Source organism: Dermacentor albipictus, chromosome 10 (genome assembly GCF_038994185.2).
Source record: "Dermacentor albipictus isolate Rhodes 1998 colony chromosome 10, USDA_Dalb.pri_finalv2, whole genome shotgun sequence".
In the NCBI taxonomy this organism is placed as follows: Eukaryota; Metazoa; Arthropoda; class Arachnida; order Ixodida; family Ixodidae; genus Dermacentor; species Dermacentor albipictus.
Window position 1 is genome coordinate 14,460,747 of NC_091830.1, and position 18,427 is coordinate 14,479,173.

An 18,427-nucleotide genomic window follows, 5' to 3' on the forward strand; every position below is an offset into this window, starting at 1 on the left:
CACTAAAACATCCTGTATATTGATCGTAGTTCTACGTAGTAGGTTCTTGTAAAATTTTGCCCGTAACAGCGAACAAGCCTGCACCATGAAATGATCACCCAACGTGGTTGCTCGATGGCTATGGTGTTGGGCTGCTGAGCACGAGGTCGCGGGATCGAATCTCGGCCACGACGGCCGCATTTCGATGGGGGCGAAATGCGAAAACACCATGTACTTAGATTTAGGTGCACGTTAAAAAACTCCAAATGGTCGAAATTTCCGGAGTCCTCCACTACGGCGTGCCTCATAATCAGAAAGTGGTTTAGGCACGTAAAACCCCATAATTAAATTCAATTCATGAAATGATTCGTATGACCTTGAGCACTTCATTCCTTGGAACGTTAAACACTACATTTTGTCTTCGACTTAAAATGAAGTGCGTGCATGAATGATTGAGATTGGTAGAAGCAGCAGCTGATTTGAATTTGAACAATGCTTGAATTATTCAGCAGATTTCTGCAATTGTACTGCTTAATCACCATTTCTTCCTAATTACCTGCCAGTTCAGCCTGCGTTTTGGTTTCTTACCTGTATTTTTGGCGTTAGGTCAACGTTATGGTTGTGACGATGACTTGTTTCATAGAATATGTTACCATGGTATTTTCCAGTTGTATTATTGTACATGATTCTTGTGTTTCATTTTTATTTGAACTTGGTGAGGCTGTCTGTTCTCTACTAGGCATAGCACCCTTCGAGCTCTTATGACATCGACTGGCTTGCTACTTGTAGTATTTCATTTACTGAAGTAAGATTAGTATTAAAGTTACTTTACTTAGTTTCTTCATCTTTTATTGTATTCTTTCTTTTAATAAAGTACAGACCCCTTGTACATCTTTTGATGACTCTAAATTTGAAACCGGTCCATTTCATTATTACATAATCGAACTCATGAAGCCTCGGAATCTGACGCGAGCTTTCCGAACGCATAAAACAAGTTCCGAATTTTCATATTCACGAAGACGAAATACTGCTGAAACACCACAACCAAACTCAAATATTTTTTACACGCGTGCAGATATGTTGCTAGGCAGTCAAGAATTAGCGCTACATTGAGTTGTCATCAATTCTCCCTCACTGTATGTTGTCGCTTTTATTTAAAGAAGTGTCATACAACAGCGTCACGCGACCTGTTGATACCTTGACTTGTCTGTCGGAGTATTACAGCATACGTTATCACGGAGGCCGTCATCTGGAACAACAAAACAGGAAAAAAATTGTACTCACTTGAGTGTCTTATATTCTGAAGGTTACCTTTTTTTTCTATTGAATCGATACCCTGAAACTTCAATCAGAACGAATATTTCTCATCGCCAGCATAATACAACAAAACGTTTGCCATTCTTCTCGTATATGCTGGTCAAGAGTAATATATAAATTACTTTTTTTCATATGATTTAGCCATATACTCACCTGAATTATCATTAGGTCTACGAGATTATTTAATAGCAGGCTGTGCTTGTCGAAGTGAAGCATTAACGGAATAACGCACGTAATCAAGCACATACAGCTTTACACAAGCTGCAGCGGCTTCAAACCTGCTGTATGTACCATGACTAACTTGCTTGCCGCCAACGGCATTATATTGAGCTATCCAAAAAACAAAACACAGTATATTTTTCGCGAACCTCCCGACACCATTGTGTCCAATCAGCTTCACGAATTAATTTCATCCATTCTGCATCGTTCAGTCGGTGAACCAGCAGTGTTTATTGACAACTGCAGCGGGTATAATGGATACTTCGTAAAAGGCCTGTGTATTTCTCAGTACAGACTACGCTCACGCCGTCAAGGACATACTCACAGCTACTTTCTGGTTTCAAACAGTCACATGCATGTGACTAAAAGGCAAGTGAAAGTACTCGGTGCCGAGTACATAATTCTGGCTGCTTTCTGTGAGCCAGAACGATTGTTACCACACGTGATGTGACATCATACGTTACTTTCTTCATCCCTCAACATAAACTTTTGTAAGAGACATCATACAGAAGAGGTCTATGCATTTCTTGCTTCCCCTCCGTGTGGAGTTGCAAGTAAGAAACACGTCCTTAAAGCTGATTTGACAATCTTTACAACATTAAAATCTCTCTCCTTCGCTGCATGCCGCGCTATTCGGCAAGCAAAAATTTCGCGTCGTCAGCGAAATGTCGAAGCAATCTGTTGCTTACCGAAACTAATAGGGACACCTTGAGCCGAAAAAAGTCGGCGCCTTCAAAAGCCATATCCTCGGGATTGATGGTGTCATAGAGGAGTTGAATCTGCGAGATAAGCAAGATCACATTTCTTTTCGCCAAGTTATCAAAGTCATCACGATCGCGCTGATTATTCGCTAAACCACCACTTCTACGAACAATTAGACGTTGGCAACGTTGGAACGCAAGAAAAAGACATATGCGATTGAAATTTGCGAAGACTACAGTGTTTTTGGTACACTGTGCGACTGAAGTAGTCTGAGAAGATTTTTCAAGAAATGCATGACGGCTGCAGCTTGCTTCGGTCAGTTTGGTGGACTCCCTGAACAGGCGGACATTATACCTACACGAAAAATGCCAGTCTCCAGTTAAGATTTACCGATAAGGTTTCTGATTATTCGTTTTACTAAATGTATAGAACGTCCAGTCTGCTTAGCAGAGATCTTAAAATAGGCACAAATTTAGAATCTTTACTATTTTTTTGTGCAGTTAGTTATTCAGCAATGTATTTATTTATTAACGCTTCCTTCAGCGCCAACAAGGCATTAGCGCAGAAGTAACATGGAGAGTGGCACCAAATTGAACGGACCACCAAATACAACAAGTACAAAGCTAAGGAAAAACAATAAAAATATTGAACAGCAAAGGTGTACTGGGAAAAGCATGCACGTTCCGTGCCCTCAAAACCGCAATCAGTAACCATTTCAGGCAGATTGTTCCAAAGAGAAATGAAATATGAGAATAACATGCATTTAAATGCACTGGTGCAGCAATGTGTTTCACGGAACGCCTGGATATGGTCGCCATCACGTGGCAGAAGATGTCGAAGTATAAGAAGGGATCTTTCTGCATACGGCTCCTTTAAATTACATTTTGTTCAGAACCATCAAATATTCGTTCTTGATTATACGTTTTTATATATACGTTCGCTTTTGATTTACTTTAGATTTACTTTATTCAGATTTAGGTTTACCTACTTTAACACTTTAACTGGCGAGAAAGGCCTGATCTAGAATGTTTTTAGTGGTTTATTTCTTCTTGATACTGTTCAAACACATACCAAATGAAATATAAAAGGGTTTCTCTGAAAACTAGGTGACATACAGCTGATCGAAAATATTGTTGACCAGCTGATTAGAGACTAATATACGGTTCAGAACTAGTATTTGGTACTTGCTTTGACAAGGAGATATGAGTTCTTGAGATCCACCTCAAAGGGGGAAACTAAGCTTTCTTGAACAAAGAAAAACTATTAGCATTAACGATAAGATCGCCATGTCCGTTACGATGATATCGACGAGGTCATCGAGTTTTGTCGCCAAAACATCTGCTGCTGGTGACGGTCGACATTTTTCTGATTATCACTGTTGAGCAGGTAAACAAACTAAATAGAAAGGCACAGACTAATAGTTTGTTTTCTGTGATCTTTGCAGTTACTTTTGTAAGGTCAACAATATTGTTGAGCTGCCAGGTAAAGGGTTAACGTGTTCCGCACCATACATTGCTGAAATAGAGTATAGAATATAGCCAATGGATTTCGCCTTTGTGTTTTCTTCTTAATATTCTTCGCTTTCATTGCGTTTATCTGACAGATTGCCTGTTCATCAGAGCACAATTGGAGCCTTCTATAGCGAGAGAAGTAGTCCAGAAACGCACAGTGTCTTGCCACTGTCTTTACGCTTTCCTTTTAACTTGTTCTGACGTTATGCGCATGATTTATTTACGTGGCAATCGATACCAATAATCCCTTATCGGCTTTCTCATCCGACAGTGGAGTAAGCATGAATGTGATTTAGCATGTGCTGCAGCACTGTTTAATTCAAGCTAGAAGCGTCATTTGTAACTACCACTAGTTAATAAGTCCAAGGCGTGCTTTTAGTTTGCTCGGCAGAACCACAATATGTTTCCCGGATAGTTGTCACTTGTATGTTACCCACCTGATATCCTAAGGCAGCATTTCCAAAACTTCGAGCTCTCCTGCAAACATTCTTCAACTCTTTAGCCTAAAAGAAAGCAAGATAACGTAGTATGCACATATGCACATGCACATTGTTGTGTAATGTAATGATCGTGATATAACGCCAGGAGATCCTGAGATTTTATATGGTTTGATAAAGTAATAGCTCTTTAACTAATGGTAAATCACAACACTTTCAACAAGAGACGACTACAAAGCGAAGCCACCCAATGCTGGGCGTCATGTTTCTGCATTCGTACCTCTTGCAACGCACAGACGATTTAGCGATTATGAAAATCAGGGTGCCCGAATTTTCATTTTAGTTCTTGAACTTTCTTCGTGAATGGTAGAAGGCTAAAAACACGTTTACTGTATTCTTGAAACAGTACGACGTTTTTAACGTTGCTTATTTTTGTCGCTGAATAGAACATTCTTCAATTAGCAAGAAGCTTGAAGTGCCACGGATCATAGTACAATTAATATTAACGGGTTCTGTATCATTAGTTCGGCTTTAAACTTACATTTTATGGTTTACACTTTACAAATTTATATTTTACACTTTCTAATTTACAATTTACAGTTCTTGAACAAAAACGTTTATTGAGCAAGGAGAAGTGGAGTAAGTGTTTGAGAAGCAAAGGCCTATAATAGTGTTTATTCCTCGTTCGCGAAATGCAAAAGAATTTCAGTGTACTCGAGGCGACCGAAAGGAATGGAAAAAAGTTATACACTCGAAGCAGCAGGTGATTGCAACTCCGTTTTTTTTTTCTGTAGAAGGGATTTGTTCGAGAGACCACAGCCGTCCGAGACCAAATCTCTGCTCATTATCAAGTGTGATTTTCGACATTTAGCCAACTTCACGCGGGAATCCCCTTTGCTCTGAACAGCTCCTCTAACCTACGATGTTGTTTTTAGCAGGCGGGAACTCCTCCTTCACATTGGACGCAATCCTTCTTCCTGAGATGACAACATTTGTTAGCAGAGAGCTTCTTTTTTTATTCGAACAGAACACAATAACCAATAAAGAACTGAGCGTACAATTTCGCTACAGCTTGAGGTAAGCAATGTCCGCATGTGGCGATACACTGCGAGCAGCTGAGCCTTTTCTATACACGGCACGCTTGTACCGTAGTAGTGACATAAGCATGTTAAGCGCTTTGTTAATAATTATACACGACAACAACACAAGGATGTGAGCCAGGTTTAGAAAAGTGCAATTTTTTTGTCAATGACCAAACCCATTTCACTAAAAACGATCAAGAACTTTTTGAAGGCATGTTAGTTTTGCGACGGTAATGTGCGGTGTGTTAGGTGGGATTTCAGCTGCGAATAGAAGCACAGTCCCGTAAAAGACACTGCTAACGCTTACTCTGTTTATCAGTGACTGGCTCGCGTGGGTGAGTGTGGCGAAGTCATAGGCAATGTACACGGCGTACAGGGCCAAGCCGTAGCGCTGTTCGGCAGCATACGATGAATAACAGACTTCGTGTATGCAGATGCAGGGTAGTAACAGGACGTACACGCTCGTAACGATGAGCGACCACATCCATATAGCGTTGATTTCGCGTTTCAACTGGAGCACCGTAAAGACGTTAAGTCTGACTTCTTCAGCTCGTCTGGCCATGTCGGCGCGGTGGTCGAAACCAATGCAGTGGTAACCCTCGAAAACCCTTAAAGCTTCCACTTCTTGGTCGATGTATCGGCAGAGGACTTGACCGGACGACTTCAAGGCGACGGCGTACATACTGTCGTAGACTAGCCAGAAAAGCGTGGCGAGCAAAATTTGAAACCAGTAGAAGGTTTCCGTCAGGGGATTGGCTGGTCCGTTTGATCCTCGAGGCTCTGTCAGTCCTATTGCTATGGAGTAGAGTATGCAGACGAAACATCTTCGCAAGTCACACCAGAAGATGTCCATGGTAGCACAGCACTCGCAAGACGTTATCTTGGCCCTCGTTTCATAGGCAGAAGCCCGCTGGTAGAATGACGCCAGCTTGGAAGAGCCCAACAGCATGCACAGGTAGTTCACGATAATCCTGCATGTAATGGATGGTGTTTACTAAATGATGGACTAAATGGAATAAAAACGTATCTGGCACTTTCACGATTAAGTGAACCGAAACAAATTAAGAAAACAGTTCAAGTGATTGTTAATACTTTTCGTTAATCATTTGTTCTGCACGCGCAGTCTCCGGTGACAGTACAAGTGTGGCGATGTCAAATAACTGTACTGGCAGCCATTCAGAGCTCTTTATGACATTTCCGTGGTTCAGAAAAAAAAACAGAAAGAAATTGATGTTTTTTTGTAAACAACAATGGATGTTGCCGCGTAGCGCGCCTTTAACAAGATTTTGGTGACATTTAAGGTGGAAACATGAGGTGAAGAAATACTGCGGATTAGCGAAGCATAATGAGTCACTTCAGCTCATGAATGTCTCCTCGGTTTCTTGCCTGGACGGCCTGGGATAATATGTTTACGCTCCCCACGATAACTCGCAGCTCTTACACCATAGAGTCTGGTGTAGATTCGATATTTCTTTTAGTTTCATGGAAGTGGGAAGCTGAGAGTAATACCTAATGAAGACGACCATGGCCGAAACATATAAAGATCATAAAGCAAAACAAAAATCTGAAATTTATGCAAGTTCTTACAAATGAAGACAATGAGTTGCAGTCTTCTTAACGCACAACTACATGTACGTTAGCTCCCGCGGCAAAGCACACGCTTTAGGGCCTTGTGAATTGCAGAAAAAGAAGTTTCTATAGATAACTCCTACGTTTTTGTATCACGCATACAAATTAACGCAAAAACGTATTTAGAGAAGTTTCCCACTGCTGACAATTGCCGACTGGCCTTTGGTTGTTCTTTTTGTTTCGCGATAAGGTATACTTACCTGAGGAAAAGCATGGCGTGAAGAGTGATGCGAATGACAATCTCGAGATGTTCTTGATGTCCCGACCATTCGTCAGTCCAAGCAGCGAGCTCTTCGTACCCCAGCAATGCCAGCAAGGAGACGCATCCGCAGCTGTAGAGGGCGTACAAACTTTTCCAACGAACCATCCGTGCTTGGTGGTGCACGCCCCTGAAGATGTCCCGAACGAAGAAGCAACCGCACAACTGACACAGTCGGGCATGTAGCCTGAAGCTACGAGCCATTAGCGAAGAGCAGCTGGGTGGCTTGTGCTTACGTATAAGCATGCTACGATTAGGATTGGTCGAGGATTTGCTGTAATTAAATATGTCATTAGGCATGATTAGACCTCTCACGCGTGTGTCCTGTGGGTGGCTGTGTCAGTGACGACCTGGTTTTGTTCATTTATGCCACAGTTGAGGTTTGCAGGGCAGCGGCGGAGGCCACTTCGTGAGCTGGTAAAATTTAGAACACCCAAGTTATCTGATGAAGTGTACGACCGATTAGTGAGATTGAAGGACCTTGGATGATACGAGGCTCCGAAAAAAGAAAAAAACAGGGGCACGTCGGAGAGTTGTGGGCGGCTTAGTTACATACAACAGAAGACACTACACGTTGTTGGATTGGTGGCGCATGCATCATGCCGCGTGCCGTAGAGGAAGACGGGGCACGTTGATATGATACGGGCAGCTTGTGTCAGGCGTTCGACAGCATGAAATGCTTCACGCGTAATAACAGGGATGACGTTCGTAGGATGCATGATACTTAGAAGGCAAGACACTTCAACCGCGAAAGAAGCGAAGGCTTGTAGTGTAGTTGGTATTTTTCCGTGCTGTTGACCCCTTCACTAGCATAACATCGGCAGGGACCAGATGCTTTAATGCTTCAACGCGAGACACTTCGCTCAAAAGAACAAGAGCTAAGAAGTGAAGCCTGTTCCTCAGATTGTCACGAACTCTTCTTTTTTATGTCTTGGGTTTTGCTCTGTAGAAGAACTTCGTTTTCTGATTGCCGACCAGAGCGGTGTCGATAAGAACAAAATGTAGCGTCCTGCTGTATCAGTGTTGTTGACGTGCATGCATATTCTAAACGCAGGGTAGAGTGGGAACAAACGTCCGAATGAAAGATTTCGTTGTGCGCAGCACGGCACGCTCAAGCAGCGGCATTTAATATCCGCCCTGAGATTGCGGCATAGCTGTTCAAAATGGGCATTAAAAAAACACTTAGCGCTTGTTCGATACGCAGACTTTTAAAAAAAATTAATGCTATGGTAAGCGCGAAGGGGACGCCATTTTTTCACTTACTAAAATAAAAATAATAATCACACAAGACTTTGCATGCGTCTGGGCTTTATGTTGTATGGGAATATAGAGTGAAATTGACGCAAAAAAAATTAAAGCTACTGAAATAAAAATACCTCGCCAATGACAAAAGAGGTTGCTCACAAAACGAGTCGGCCTGCTTTTTGCTGGTGGGTTTTGTTGCTACGATTGTTGTTGTTATTGTTCTACAGGACGGAATTACGTGATGCCATGCTGAAGCACTATTTATGAGTTTGTAGAACCTGATCTCTCAACTCAACGAGTTGACTTGCTGAAGAGAATATTTTTTTTCTTCTTGTCAAGTTGTCGCCATTTAACGGATCGGAATTTTATATATATATTCATTTTTCGCAACATCGACACTATCACAGACAGCCGTAAACCTATTATCCCTATGAGTAACCCAGAAATCAAGGGTTCATGAAACCACGAAATGCGTCATTTTCGTTTCACGATGGCCTTTGCTCGTTTTCTCAGAAAGCAGCTTCACGTGAGGGTGTGTTTTGCATGTAGCCGTGTATAAGGCACAAAGTACTTGTCTGTTTGTTCACACGCGATTCGCAGTCACCCTCATAGTGTAACACGTGACATTCCGTGAGTCCGGTGCGCCTGAGTACGCTATTGATGTGAAGTGCACCTCACATCCATGTCGTAACGGTAGCTGCGAAACTCGCATGCGCGAACTATTTAGCAGAACGGAAATTAACTTCTCTTTGGTGTCCTTCTTATTCCCGCCGTCATCAAGACAATCTCGGCCTCCTAAGTGGCTTACGACCCGTCAACTATAGATATAAGACAACCGGAAACCTGTGCACCGTATTGATCCTCATTCTCGGCAAAGGGACGCGGCGGAAATGAGCGTTTCCCAAACAAAGCAGCAATCTTGCCTGAGGTCGTTGGGACCTTTCTGGTTCGATAGGCCGTAAACTTCAGCCATTTGGTGTGGCACAACATACCTGCAAATATAAACACACGTAGCATAGCATAAATGTGCGTGTCTTATTGATCGCGCTTTGTCTAAGCTATGGTCCTACAAATTTCTGAGCTAAGCATTTTCTCCTTTGTGCTGCTTTTAGCTTGCATTGTCGTCGATCCCTTCCAAACTGAGCGATGAACTGGTTCGCCGCACAGACACCCTAATTACGCCGTTCATCGGTTCACAACACCATTCATCGGAACAATGCGAAATCACGTACGTTAAATGACACCAACCTGGGTTTGGCATGTCCGTCCCTCCTTTATCCCACACCGCCTTTCTGTCATCATTACTCGTGTTGACGTCCTTAGGCAACCACTTCATCCTCAGCTCAACAAATACTCCTGGAACATAGCGCAGATGAAAGTCGGACACGCTAATGGCTTAGCTGTCGCACAGCTTTTGGACGCGGAAATTTGTGCGGTGCTTTCTCACCAAGCAGGCTCCGAAATGGTAAGTGCCTGCGTACATGTATTTCAGAGGCGACAGCAGGCACCACAGTTGCAGACGAGGACGACGTTTTGTGCATCGCAGTGGAAAATTTGTTCTCTACCATTTTATTTGTTATTTCCGTTTTTTTTTTTCATCTCTTTTTTCATTCTTCATCTTAAGGTTCATTCAACGTCGGCCATAGTTTTCATGTCTCATTAGAAGCACATTGCACGCATATATATTAATTGCAGGTGTTATTTTTGTTGAAATATTATTCACAATACTTTTAAAGCTGTCAGCTTCTGCCGATTCGCTATACTTGTCAGCGTCATAAAAGCCTGTTGATGTTGCTGTAAGTTCAGAGCCACATAGGCTTGGTGTTGTTGCCTCGAAACAGCAACAACAAGCCTATATGGCTCTGAACATCAGCAGGCTTTTATGAACCTTACCCACTACAGCGAATCTGCAGAAGCCGACAGTTTTAAATGTGTCTTTGAGAACAAGCCGTATAAGCTTGTTGTGGTAGTTGTCATCGTCAACATAAGACACGTACCCAGGACGGGAGATCGCCCATAGTTCGTAATTGAAACAGAATATTAAGTCATTGCTTACCGTTCGTTTTGTGGTCAGTACAACTTATATTTAAACAATACTGCTGATAAACTACTTTTCGTTCTCAAAAGTATGCTGTGTTCCAATACTCGCTTCTGATTTCTTATCTTCTCTTGTTTTCTCATCTTTTCTGCCATTACCCTGTCTCCCTGTGCATAGTAGCCAACCGGACACTCGATCTGGTTAACCTCTCTGCCTTTCGCCTCTTGTTTCTCTTTCTCTCTCTCTCTCGCCATTGACGGCTTAATGGGCAGCTAAGGAGACAGTTCCCATATTAAGTCTTCTTCCAGTTCTGACGAAGCCAGCAAAAAAGACAGCTTAGCTAATTAAGTATGAAAGTAAAAAATGATGCGCTTATTTTGCTGCCAAAACATAATGGCGGCTGAGCAGAAGGCTTCGAAACTCGACGGCCTGGTCATCTGGCTCACAGAATGAGGTAGACACGTTTCCTTAAGCTCTTTCAGCTATCTACTTTGTGTTTTTTATTGTTTCGCACACACAAACTGGTAAAGTACAGCTAGGTTCGTTTCTTAGTTTTGTTCATGTCGACGTGAATTGGCGTCATGTCGCGGAGACGTCTTTTAGAACGTTCCACATTTGTTCCATTAGTTTGGCTAAAAGCTTTCTTCTTAGGTGTGGCCAGAATTGTAACACCTCCGCAGTAGACGCTCAAAGCATGTTGATGTTGATTTTATTCTTTTTATTTGTCTGATTGTTCAGGTGGAAAGCGCGGTAGTCACAGTTGTGGTGTCAGGTCCGCAAGTGGTTGTAGCCTCAAGATCTGGACTTGTTTGCACCAGAATCACCGTGTACGTTATGATTGAGCCGGCCATCTGCGCAGGAAACGCGATAGTGTAAGGCAGCACCAGGATCTTGTACACGAGTAAAAAAAAATCGCTCGTGTATTTGCATTGTCAGCATGAATAAGGTATACTTGCTTTGGTCAAAGTGCAAATCCATGTTTCGAATAATTGTTAACGTTTAAGAAATATTGACGATTCTCTCTACTTCAATCTGCTAATTTTCATGTTGACTCGCAACATTACAGGTTGTTCCATACATAAATTGACGTAACTTAATAGATGAAGAACATTATATCCTGGGGTTTTACGTATTGAAACCGCTATTCGATTAGTAGGCATGCCGTAGTGAGTGACTACGCATTAATTTTGATCAGCTGTGGTTCTTGAACGTTCAGTCAATGCATGGTACATGAACATATTTTTGTACTACACCCCCAATATGCGTACCGCCGCAGCTGGGTTTCGATGCCAAGCCATCAGGCTTAGTAGTGAAATGCCACAGCTACTACTTCATACAGGTTAAATTGACCGCTTTCTGGGGAATGCGTTAGCGATTCGGGGCTAGCTTGTTCTTGCCTCTTCGTCACTTAATGACCCTTCATCTACACGCGAGCAACGCTTAGCTAGCCAGGAAAGCCTTAAACCGGCGCCAACATTTCGACAAAGCCACTTCTCTTCGTCCCCGCTAAGATGACCTACATTTCAACCAAGTTTTGACGAAGACAAGATATGACTTCGTTTCCATCTTTCTCTGGCCCATTCTTCGTCTGATTTTGAATAGCTTTCTGTACATGTGTAACATGGATATGTATATATATATATATATATATATATATATATATATATATATATATATATATATATATATATATATATATATATATATATATATATATATATACATACATATAAGTGCATGCGTGCTTGGTAAACCGTAAGCATTTCTGACATCACCTGCATAATAGATATCGCCCGTCATCCTGGCTCAATGCCCGTGTTTATAACCACCGGTTGGTATGCCGATGTCCTACTTCTCCATTTTCACCCTGTTCCTCTAACGCCTAATGGCTAGGTTAGCAGCTTGGCTCATACAGTTCGGAATTGAGTTTCGCATGTCCTAACGCTTCAAAGGCGAAGTGGGTCAGACGTGAAACAAAAAAGAAAGAACCATATGCGAAACCACATTACTGAGAGAATAGTATGTCTTTATATTTTCTTACCTTATGGAAAAGTGTGCCATTGCATGCACCGCCTAGAATTCTTTGACGAACCGCTCCAAGATCCGTTGCATAGGACAAATATTCAAGGCAATTGGTTCTTTATTTTTTTAGTAATGGAACAGCCATGACAACGAGGCAGAGTAATGCCCCTGTTCCGTCACTAGTAAATGTTACCAATAAAAATCCACGTGGGGGAGTCTAGACGGTCGACACAACAAAGCCATGTGCATAGTACGCATACAAAAGGAACGTGCCAACCCAAACACGTACAAATGCACTGTCGTGCCTTGACTAATGGACTGAGTAGTACTTCATTAAGTATTTCAAACGCAGCGTAGTCGACGGTTGCTCACGAATGCAGCGTATTAGGAGCCATGTTATCAGGACCTAGCAAAGCTAGTGGCACTAGAATGAGTGCCGCTTTGCTTCATATAAATAAACACACACCTCGTAACCTTCCTTTACTGTGGAACACTCATTTGTCGGCACAGTTTTCTGTGAGCGATAGGCAATTACAGAATTAAAGTGACGACTGAACTACTGCTCGTTGAACGTGTACGGGGCATAAGCGTCCACAAGGTGATGGACATTTTATCGGTAAGTTCCAAAATGCAGTAAATGGCGTGTGCCACAGGGACTACATGCCAGCGCTGATAATTAGATTCATTTGATTTGATCGACAGTTTACGAGCACTTACGGAAACGAGCAGAGCCAGGTTGATCTTGAAGAAGTCGCTCCCATTCAGACTGATGTCTTCTGGGTTTATGCTGTTGTGTAAATACTGCACCTGCACAGACGTTAGTTTCTGGCTGATAGTGGCGGCAGACGCAATTCGTGCAATGTGACACGCGCAATACAATGCCAAACTGAAAATCAAACACCCGGGAAAAAATCAATGGAAAAGCCGGATCTACGCTGCAACATTCGTCATTGTTTGTCAGTGCATGGTGTGATCCATATATAGGCGCCTGCTTTTGAGGTTTCGATCGCGTTAAAGATCCTGTTCGACAAAGAACACTTAATTTTGTGCTATTAGGCATAGGACACCTACTGTTCTTTTTCTTGTTGCGCAGACTGTTTTTTTTCCTCCACCAACACTCTTAATAGGTGAGTAACTATTTAGCGAAAACAGGCTCACTTAGGCGGAGGCCATTCCCATCAAATAGATGACGCAAATTCGGCAGCACCATTCTCGGTCCGGCATTCGCAGGAGTGCGGAAACAAGCACTTCTACTGCATTCATGACGTCATCTCTTCGTTTCCTAATCTAACATTTGAAGAAATCACTCAATTCACCAACGTGCCCAAACTTATTCCCTGTAGTCAGGTTAAATGGCGTTCTTATAAAACGCAAGTAAAACGGAAGTGCAATATTGTAAATCCTTCATGCAGAAGTAAATAGGCTGATGTGATAATGAGATGATATTGAAATAAAAATGTGTAACCTATAAACTTGTATTTCACGGACACTTTCTTTTGTATATGATAATTCAGATCACCGAAATCAGCTTTCACACTTCAAGTAAGCTTGACATATTCCGGAAAACTTGCCCACCTGCTGGCTGTAGCTGATTGTGCGCTCCATAGTCAGAGTTCTTCGGCACGAATTCTTGATTTCTTGGAACTGTGGAAAGTTATTGCCAGTAGTAAATCACCCTACTGAATGTATTACGCTTCTGTTATCAGTGCGGCACATGCCGCGTTGTTTCTTGCCGTAACGTACTGAGACACGTTGTAATTTAATTTCACATTGCTTCATCCGATTATTTTCAATATGGAATCCCAAATGCTTAGTATTAATTTCACTTGCAGCGGTGAGGTTGCATCAATGCGAAACTGCATGAAAGTGATTTATTGCTCTTGCCAACAGCTCTGATAAAAATTTACTCTAGGTTAGTCAGCACCTTTGTGTCAACGCATACAAAAAAAGAAAGCCGCTGTGAAACACGTTATCCTAACTGTATCGGCACGGAAAAATCTAGAATACATCATTAAAGTGGCAACCAACTAGGATGTTCTCGCTAAAAATAAGCTATACTATAACGACTCTCTACTATAGCAATCACTATAACAAATGCTCTTACTCTATCAAGTAGGACGAGACAGTTACATTGTCCTCATGCAAGGAGATGCTGCTTTGGTATCTAACAAAGGTCTATTTAAAAAGAATTTCACATTTAGATACAAATAAGTAATAAAAATCGACTTGAAATCAATTATGTCCCTGTGCTATTTTTGATTGACAGGACACAACACATTTTTTTTGCGTCCTGGCAACGTACATTACAACATCGTAGTGCTGGAGGGTACCGATAGTGGTAGTGGCTGTCGTTCTTAGTGATGATAATCGTTAAAATGAATATCATGTCGATTATAGTGCTAAAATGCCTGAAACATGTCATGCGACATATCCCCTTCAAATACTGGAAATGTAGTATATACACACGATCTAACGGAGCCGTAGCGAGTACTCACAGCGTTAGACAAGGACTGGCTCACTTGCGCCAACATGAGGAACTCGTACGAATTGAAAGCCGAGTAGCCGATGGCGATCCACAGCTCAGTCCTCTGCAGCCCCTCGGTGATTATGGTGTACAGCGAGATGCACGTGACCAGCAAGAGGCCGACGCTGGACACGACCACCGACCTCTGCCATATGCCGTTGACGCAGTTCTTCAGTTCCAGTACAGTGCAAAGGTGCAGTCGCATCGCCTGCACCTCCTTGGCCGCCTCCATCTCGCAGGGGAACGCCCTGTCTCCCACGTAGTCCTCCATGCGTTCCCTAAGGTGCGTCACGTAACCGACCAGCACCTCAGCCGAGTGTCGCAGGGCGATGAAGTTGACGCTGTCGTAGGTGAAGAACAGGATGGCCGCGAATAGGCTACAGACCCTGTCCACGATCTCGCGGATCGCCCACTTTTCGCCGTCGGCGTCCACCTTCTGCTCCTGGTGAAACAGCGCCACGGTGTAACTGACGAAGTAGACGACTAGGGTAAGGAAACCGGCGACGTCGTGCCAGAGGAAGTGCCTCTGGGCGCAGCACTTGCAAGACGGGATGTCCACGTCCCTCTCGAAGCTGCCCGCCATGGCAAAGAAGTCGAGAATCTTGCGGCATCCCAGCAGCATGGTGAGGAAGTTGCTGCACGCCTTGACGATGACCACTACATGCAGCAGGACGAGCAGAGATTTGGTGAAGAATCTGTGCGTGTCGCTGAGTTCAATCGCGTTCCGCGTCACAACGTCGATCTCGAACCAGACGTAGAAGAAGAAGCAGGCCGCGGCGTACAGCGTGTACCAGTGAAGCCAGACAATTCTCGGCGACCTGCAGCCAGAAGTGCGGCGTTCAGAAGGGAACTACCCTACTCTCGGAATTTAGAGTTTTATTGAAGTGCCCTAAACCTTTCTGTGTTCTAAATGATGCTGTTAGTGACCACAGCCCTTCAGTCATGCCATTCGCAGAACTCCCCACTTCGTGGTTTTTTTACCGGACAGAGCGGTTCACGAACAGTGTGCAAGCCTTGTAGGAAAGAAAAAGGAAAAAAACTTTCAAGCTTTCTTTTTCACTTCTCCGCAGCCGAAATATAGTGACCTCTTTTGGAAGCAGAGTAAACCATGGTCCAGGCTGGGATAGGCGCGCAATTTGATTGTCTGTGAATTTTTCGCTCAGGAGTAAACTTCGCTTTAAAAAAATGTCCACAAATTTGCGCAATGGTAGAGAACACAGTAAACTTCGGAGGAGGCTTGAGCTTCGCCTTTAAGAGTGGAACGTGATAGCCATTCAAAGACCATTCACTGCTTTTCATGCTTCCGAACAGCTGAAGCTTATGTAATCGTAACATTTCCCGGGAAACCCTGGCGGCGAACGCTATGCACGAAGGCAAGCTGTCTAGTTGAAACGCGGCCTCTTGCGCGGGTCGATCGGCTGTTATTGTTTCGCACTTTTATTATTTCAGTCTGAAAGGAACTAACATAAAAGATATGCGCTGTCGGTGTTTCCTTTTTCATTACGTTTGTTTCTGGGCTGCCGTTCTCAAAACTCCGAGGAATAACTTTGTAAAGAATGAAAGACAAGGTATGAGAAACTTTGGTGGTAGAAGAGTGCTTGGGTATGCGTGGTTCGGAATCAGGTTGGAAATAATTTTCTTTACTGGAGCGATATCCGACGCCGGACGCGGGACGCAGACGCCGAATTTCTTACGACTCGGGGTCCTTAACCCTTTCAGACGCTGTCTACACAATTGTGCACAGCAGGAGAGTGCATCAATAGCAAAAGCACTGATGAAAGTAATGGTACTTAAAATGTGTTTCATACATCTTGAAACACATATTATTGGAACTGTGCTGCAATTTTGAATAACGTGCAGAATGTTTTAGCAAAATGAGTGGGAAGGTAGACGGCTGGGTGTTTTTACTCTGTGTAAATATGTTGTATGTAGCGGGCTCACTTCTTTCATTGTCTTTTTACAAAGTCATGCACCAGGCATACTTTTCAAGTGGCTGGATAAGTGCTTTTTAAGCTTTTCAAAACATGAAATAGTACATGTTCGCATATTTTGTGTTTCTGTAGTGAGCTTTCGCATGGAGTCGAAATTTTGTAAACTTGACAAAATTCGCTAAACAATTGAAAATTCTTAATATTTTCTGCAGCTGCACACTTTCGACGATTCTGAAGGCGCAAGAGATGTGGTGAAAGCAACTTTTCAATCAATGGGATAAAGTGGCATCTGAAAGGGTTAAGGCTGTCGCGTTAAAACACCACGTAGAATACGCAACAAAATCTAAGGCGTCGGAGCATACTGTGAGCAAAGCCAAGCAGGCAGTGCTTTCAATCATCACTTCTTTTGTGGGATAAACGATTTCGAGCAATTTTTCGCAACCGGTAAGTGGTGATTAGGTTGATGTTCTCGCTGTCTAGTCCCGAGTCCGAACTTTCACGCCCCATAAACAGCTACCACAGTATTTCCGGGATTTGAGACAGTGTTCACAAAGTGGTAGGACTAAATAAAGAAGAAAAGAACTCTGGTGAAAGTCCTACCTCGCTGTTCGATGAGCGTTACGCTAAGAAACGGAAATAAAATGTGATGAACCAGCAATCAAACGCGGTTTTCAGTGTAGGTGAAGAGGTTGAGCTGGGGGCAAGCTATTAAACGAGTGCAACAAAAGAATATCTCGATCATACCTCGGCGGCTTTGCGAGGAGGTCCTTGATGAACAGGCAGCCACAGAGGCGACATGCCCGGGCTTGGAGAGCGAAGCTTCGAAGCATGTTGCTGTACGGAGATCGCTTGTGTTTTTCCGCTTTGTAGAAGCCCTGCATGTCGCCTTGGACGGGCACAACGTCCACGGTATAAGCACGTTTCGATCGCGTGACGCGAGGTGACGAGCCGTGCATGTTAGCGCTCATGGCGAACCTGTGAATGAAATATTAAGAATGAAGCTTTATTCACACCGCCATAATGAAGCGGTGACATTTCCGCAGGAAGGTTTTTCTATTCTACATCGAAAACGTTGTCAAAACCCTCAAGGAGAGCTGAACACACTCAGAGGTGTGTGGTTCATGATTAAAGAAATTGAGCCCTTGGGTTTCCCGTCTTTCGTTTTATATATATATATATATATATATATAAATATATATATATATATACATGGGGAGGGGGGTCTTCAAAGTTCAGCACGCAGGACCCGACGAAACATATGCAAGAAAGAAATGACGAAGCTTTTGGGAGTAAGACGTGCTTACTTAAAGTTTTCGGCTGGTGGACCAGCCTTCGCAGAGTGCAGTGTAACTGTACCCTGCGGCAGAAAGGATGCTCCACATCAGCCGCCAAGGTTGGTGTGTGGTGGCGCTGGCTAACACTCCCTTGGTTAGTTCTAGGAGTGAAACATAAATGCCTCAGAAAGTGGATGGGAAAACTGTGCCGCGGTAGCTCGATTGGCAAGAGCAGCGCACTCTTAAGGCGGAAACGCG

General features: G+C 43.2%; 1 protein-coding gene across 3 annotated transcripts; it reads right to left on the reverse strand.

Moving 5' to 3' along the window:
• Positions 1 to 1,122: 1,122 nt before the first annotated feature.
• LOC135915845 (uncharacterized) lies at positions 1,123 to 17,858 on the reverse strand. Of its 3 annotated transcripts, XM_065449037.1 has the most exons (6): positions 17,640 to 17,858; positions 14,936 to 15,782; positions 14,016 to 14,084; positions 4,166 to 4,231; positions 2,205 to 2,294; positions 1,123 to 1,228 (listed from the first exon to the last, which is right to left on the reverse strand). In XM_065449037.1, the coding sequence occupies exons 1-6, from the start codon at positions 17,849 to 17,851 to the stop codon at positions 1,145 to 1,147; spliced, it is 1,368 nt and encodes a 455-aa protein (XP_065305109.1). In that variant the 5' UTR covers positions 17,852 to 17,858; the 3' UTR covers positions 1,123 to 1,144. The 3 variants fall into 3 exon arrangements, with proteins under 3 accessions (XP_065305109.1, XP_065305111.1, XP_065305110.1); XM_065449039.1 differs by lacking the exons at positions 14,016 to 14,084; positions 14,936 to 15,782; positions 17,640 to 17,858 and adding exons at positions 5,555 to 6,218; positions 7,077 to 8,120; XM_065449038.1 differs by lacking the exons at positions 1,123 to 1,228; positions 2,205 to 2,294; positions 4,166 to 4,231 and adding exons at positions 11,131 to 11,269; positions 13,158 to 13,247.
• Between the last annotated feature and the right edge of the window lie 569 nt (positions 17,859 to 18,427).